This window comes from Durio zibethinus, chromosome 7 (genome assembly GCF_047325235.1).
Source record: "Durio zibethinus cultivar Kanyao isolate XHJ-2024 chromosome 7, ASM4732523v1, whole genome shotgun sequence".
Taxonomy (NCBI): Eukaryota; Viridiplantae; Streptophyta; class Magnoliopsida; order Malvales; family Malvaceae; genus Durio; species Durio zibethinus.
This window is the reverse complement of record NC_143168.1, coordinates 11637596-11643595: the sequence shown is the minus strand read 5'-3', so window position 1 is coordinate 11643595 and position 6000 is coordinate 11637596. Positions and strand designations below refer to the sequence as shown.

The window sequence follows — 6000 nt, the reverse complement described above, 5'->3', positions numbered from 1 at the left end:
TCGGGTGCAATAAAGGTATAAAAATTTATATAAATAAAGTGATAAAGTTTATGTTTTTTTAATTATTTTAGCTTTCTTTATTGTAGCATCCAAAGATTATTTTCAACACATTGCACAACCTAATTCCCTCATATTCTAATAATTTGATAGCTTTAGTCGTACCATATCATTAAGTAGTTTTATAACCACTAACGGAATACATATATATATATATATATAAATATATGTGTGTACGCGCATGCACTGCAGTATCAATGTGGATTATCAAATTCTAGTCTTAAGAAATTTTTTTTTTTTGAAAAAGATAAATGAATCATTTGAACTAAACCTAAGATTAAAAAAAACAAAATTTAATTGTTAGATTATACGGTCAGTGGTAGATTATAATTGGAGTGGAATTTAGGATGGTGATGTTGATCTACCAAAGAAAAACAAGAAAGTAGACAGTTTTAACATGTCTTAATGCACCCTTTGGTGGCTTGCAACTCCCAGGTTAGGGAGAGTGGCGATAATAAAATATTTACAAGAGCCATATGATGATAGAACCTATGAACTAGGGGTGAGCATTGAGCCCAGAAAAATATGCTAATGGTCCAACCATTGCAGCATTAATGTATGTAGCAGGCTCCGAATGGCTATAGTCAGATCGATCATCAGAGTATCCATCGTTTTGATTTGGACCTCCAACGATGGCTCCAACCAAAATGTTAGGATTCGGGTTTGATGAGTAGAAGAATGGCTGGAAACCCCCATCGCATCCCATGCTCTGATGGTGGCTTGCCAAGGAAGGCAATGAAGAACCTCTGTGATGAATTCTCTTGGGAAAATTCGGTCCAAATCCAACCATGTACGACATTTTTATTGGATTCTGCCCCAGTATGTAATCCACCTGAAATTCAGATTCCAAAATTTTAGAAACCTCAAAGGAAGAAACTTGAAGCAAATTTCACATGGATAACTTCTTGCCTGTCGTTTTGCATGCCCAATTAGAGAATTTGGAGTGACAAAGAGATTGCCACAGTTAAACGTCTGCTTTCTGGCTTTCATGTACTTGCCATATGTTGTAAGTAAAAATGTTATGGATGTAACATATTGAAGATTGCTTTCAGGTAGCTTGTACATAAGCCCTCCTGTATTAAATTCAAAAACAAGACATATTATTGGTTCAAAATTCTAAAAAGTTGTAAATTCTTGGGTTGAGAATAAGGATATGCATACCAATGATCCCACTAAACAAAAAAATGGCCATTACCTTGTGTGTATTGGGTAGTTGAATAAGGAGAATTAGGTAAGATCCTACACATAAAACTTTCAGCTTCTTGTTTGAACTGCTCAAAATTTTTATCATTTTCGAGCAATGCATGCTGCAAATAAAAAATAAGTTGGTGTCAACAATATAATAATTCCATAATGAAAGACTATCACCAAAGCGATTAGAAAATTGAAAAAAATTATATTCAGCCACTGAGATTTCATTTTCCCTCTGCTTTTGAATTAGAATGTAAAAAGAAAAAGAGTTAGAAGGAAATTTGAAAATGTTGGTTTAACTTATTACGTACCCTAGATAAAAGAACATGAGCACCAGCATATTTGTTGTCCCAGCTGAAGAGGTCCGGTTGATCATCAGCTCCCAATGTTTTCAAGAAGTTATAGTAATATGCATCATTTGTTGCCCTCAGCATCCATGAAGCACCCCACAGCAACTCATCCTGCAATAAAATTCAATTCTAGTAAATGCTAAATGTTGCTAACTGGTGAGGGGAAATAGTAATATATGTTTAATTTTGGGCTGCTAACAGCAAGCCCATCTTACCTTATATCCAGAATATGAGCAGTAAAATGGGCACACAGCTGATCCAAGTGAGTCACTGTAAGAACCACGATATTGGATGGCAAATGCTATAACTTTCCTCGCAGTTTGAAGTAACAACCTTGAGTATTTTGGATCCACTTTTCGGAACACCATAGAGGCAGCTGCTAATGCCGCAGCCGTCTCGCCAGCAACATCGGACCCTGGGTTGCTTGGGGATACCGAGTACACTGTTCGGACAGTGTCCATGTCCTCAGGCCGCTCCCAACATTTGTGATCCACATTGGGATCACCCACACCAACATACAGCTTTCCGGGCTTGGCTGTGGCACATTTGAGGAGATAGTCAGTGGCCCAACGAATTGCAGCCCTTGCCTCTTGCAATTGAGGGCCCATTCTCTTGCCATATTCAAGTGTGCTCCATGATAGCATTGTGGCGGTGAATGCCATTGGGAAGTTGAACTTCACATTGTCTCCAGCATCATAGTAACCTCCTGTTAAATCTACCTGCATTTGTAATAACAAGCAATCTTTTAATATTAGGTTTTTTTGGGACGATCATTATTTACATATGGATGAAAGATCATATGAAAAAAATGAAAAAAAAAAAAAACTATGGCCCATATCATACATTTTGAATGTCCATGAAAGAAAGAAAACAAAAAAGATGAGACTATTAATTAGTAACATACATGGTCAAGGAAACCATCTGAAAGGCCAGAAGTGGACCTCCAAGTGATTTGCTGATTGGAAGGCAGCCTGCCAGACCTCTGACCTTGGAAGAAGAGAATGGATTTAAGCAGGGCCTCTCTGTAATTTGGATTTCCCTCCACAGCATTAGCATTCAGCAGCGGTGAAAAGAAGAAAAGGAAGAGGCAGAAAAATGATATGCTGCTGATGCTTGCCATTGCTATTTGCTACTCAACTGCAATTGCCTAGTTTGATTTTGATTGATTAGTTTTGTGACTATGGTTCAACAAACACATGGCCTTTTTATAGGAGAAAATGCAACAGATATGTGCCCAAATCACAATAGCGCAAAATCAGGCTTTAATACCCAGGATGCTATTCTTTATTGTTGTTCCAACTTTCTTTTTAAGAAAATTTCTTTAAAAAAAATTATGATAAATTCAAAGTTCTTGTTTTTGTAAATACAGTCAAGGTTAGTCCTTCATTTTGTTATATGTATCAAAAAATGGTTCTAATTGTACATGGCAACAGCTTGAGATACAAAGGGTAAGAAAAGCATATAGCAGGACGGGTAACTGATTGATTGCTTTAACATGAAATGAGTTGACTAATTGGATATTGGCAGTGAGGTTTCGATTCAATACAATTCAATTTCCACCAATCTCTCTCTCTCTCTCGTCCCTATTTTCTATGGGGCTCACATGTCTATTTTCGCTCTTATTAATCATCAAATTTGAAAAAAGTTGATTTTTTTTTTTTAATTTCAGTTCATACTTAATTAATTCTTTTAAAATACCATAAACAATAATCATTTAAGACGGATTACAAAGTGTTGGACGGTATGGGAGAAGTGAGGTTACAAAATGAGAAATTAAAAAACTATATGTATAGTTGTGTAATTTCTGAAATTATTTTTATTAATAAAATTTAAAATTCTTTTATTTCAAGCCACCCAGCCATTAATTGCAAAAGAAACGATACAAAACATATGAAATAACTTGAGTTATAATCCCAAACTTATTATTATATGGCTCAAGTTTTGAAATTAAAATTTTAATATTTTATCAACATTAATTATTATATAGTTTATATATATTTTTAATTTTCGCTGCAAATAAAAAAATTTAAAAAATATGAAAGATTAGCATGATTTTTTTTTTTTTTAATTTTATATCACGAGTAAAGCACAAATAGATTCTCAATGATCAAATCAAAGAAAATAGGAAAATGTAGGGACCATTGCGGTAATTGATGTATTACAAAAAGTGATGCATTGATTGTTTCATACAATGGGCAATAAAGAAAGCAAGCGCCTAATTTTGGACAAAAAGCCGGCTTATTATTTTGTAGTTGAAAAAGCGGGGCGTGAATGGCGCGTTTTTGGGACCCTTGGATCGCGCAAGTAATTCGGCTCCTGCTTTTTGCACATTGCCCATTCCTCCCTCCGCACCTCTTTATTCCCTTTTTTTACCCATGCTTTACGACCCAAATAATAACATTTCTTTTATATATATATATATATAAAAGAGGTCATTGGGAATAGAAAAAACTATGTAATTCGATTTTAAAATTTAAATGAATTGAATATTATTTTTTTTAGAATGATTATATGAATAAATTAAATGAAGTTTTACATTTAATAAAAAAAAAAAATGTGCATGGTGCAAAATGGTGTTGAAATTATATATGAATGCCTAGTAAAGGCTCTTGTCAGCTATAATAAATAAGTGTATATTAATGGAAAATAAAAAACAAATAAGGAAAAGGCTTTGATAGAAGTGATTGAAAAGAAGGGGGAGTTGAGAAATGATTATTTTAGTAGGAAAATGAGTGGAATGAGAAATTTGTTGTTGTAGCAATAATGAATACAACTTTATTCTAATTATATATATATATATATATAGCATAATATGTTTACATCAAATCATTAAATGTATTCTAATATACACTCTTTTTTAGATAGATTAATATCACACTCTTTAGAAATTAGAATCATGAGATAATATTGATATTTCATGATATAAAAATTGAGCCATAATAAATGATAAAAAAAAAAAAAAAGTTATTGAAGGCTGCCGGCGCATGCTTGGCACTCGGCATGCATCATTATTTTTGGTTGCAAATGCATGAAACTGTGTTCGCTAGTTGCTTTTTCTTTCTCAGACAAATATGAAATATATATGTAGCCAAACTTTCAGTTGAACAATGGTGTCTGTTTATGCATCTAATCTTATATCCAATATAATACTAAAACTAGTTGCTTTTATTAAGACACAGCGGGACAGGGTCCCCCTTTAAACGATTGTTGTTTTTTTTTTCCTCTTCCGTTAATCCAATGAATATGTTGAGATGATATAAAACCAACCATCCCTTATGTTTTCTTCCTTTTCAATCCATCTAATATAGTTGGATGATCCGAAAATAAATGTACGGTTTGCATAAATCAGATGGATTGTCAGTCTACTCATAATTTATTTTAAAGCACATGGAAAAAGCACTGCTGAATTTCAGTTGGAATGATGCCCTTTATATGTCCAATCCGAGGTTATAGTTTGTCACTGCTCCTAACTTATTGGCAAAAAAATCAAATTAAAAAAAAAAAGAAGCTAATATATAGTAAAAGTGAACATATATACTGTTGCTCTATGATTATGCATTTGTGCTAACAAATGTCTATGCTTGTGTTACAGAAAGTACTAGCAAGATTCAATTCAATTACAAGAATCCCATATAAAGATGACCCAGCAATTATGGCATGGGAACTAATAAATCAACCTCGCTGCCAAGTTGATTACTCTGGTAAAACCATAAAATCTAAATAGGGGGTCCATAAAACTTTAGGGAATATATATATATATATATATATTTGAGGTTGGTGTAAATGAATGCCTACTCTATACTATATATATATTCCCTGCCAGAACATATATTAATTTTTTTTTTCAATATGGATTTTACTTGTTTCTGTGACTAAATTCTACTTGCTGATATGACAGGAATGGGTTAAAGGCAATGCAACATATCTAAAATCCATTGACAACAAGCATTTGTCGGTAATAGGCATGGAAGATTTCTATGGAGACTCATTGCCAAATAGATCACTTGATCAATCCTGGTTTCCAAGTTGGCACAGATTTTATTATCGACAATCTTATCAAGGAAATTGATTTTGCGACAATACATGCTTATCCTGACGAATTTCAAGGTATTATTGAAATTTATGTTGAAGGGAAGGCTACATACTACCTACAGCCAACGAAAACTTTTACCTGCAATATATAGGCTCGCCGGGCAGAATGAGCATGACCAAATGGCATTTATGCAGAGTTAGACTCAAGAATGATATTGAAGAAGCCATTGATTTTCACAGGATACAGCGTAAGCAGTGGGGACTCGTTCTTGAATATAGTATACATGAACATATACAATTTTGGTGGAACTGGCTATAGCACAAGGCATGGAGTCACATTAATTATGATGGATACGAGATTGTTTTATCT

At 33.7% G+C, this 6000-nt stretch overlaps 1 protein-coding gene across 1 annotated transcript; it reads right to left on the bottom strand.

Annotated features, from left to right (window-relative positions):
* Nucleotides 1-387: 387 nt before the first annotated feature.
* On the bottom strand, nt 388-2789 carry LOC111277651 (endoglucanase 9-like). Its single transcript, XM_022864047.2, has 6 exons — nt 2503-2789; nt 1814-2317; nt 1560-1709; nt 1253-1364; nt 967-1130; nt 388-889 (listed from the first exon to the last, which is right to left on the bottom strand). Exons 1-6 carry the CDS (start codon nt 2716-2718, stop codon nt 554-556), a joined length of 1482 nt encoding a protein of 493 aa, XP_022719782.1. The 5' UTR covers nt 2719-2789; the 3' UTR covers nt 388-553.
* Nucleotides 2790-6000: the final 3211 nt, after the last annotated feature.

Bases quoted from the DNA above. Each gene is read 5' to 3' on its own strand.
- LOC111277651 (XM_022864047.2), bottom strand. From the start codon at position 2,718: ATGGCAAGCATCAGCAGCATATCATTTTTCTGCCTCTTCCTTTTCTTC. The intron at 1,365-1,559 runs GTACGTAATAAG...TTTTATTTGCAG, and splicing joins CTCATGTTCTTTTATCTAGG to CATGCATTGCTCGAAAATGA. The intron at 890-966 runs GCAAGAAGTTAT...TCTGAATTTCAG, and splicing joins TTGGGCATGCAAAACGACAG to GTGGATTACATACTGGGGCA.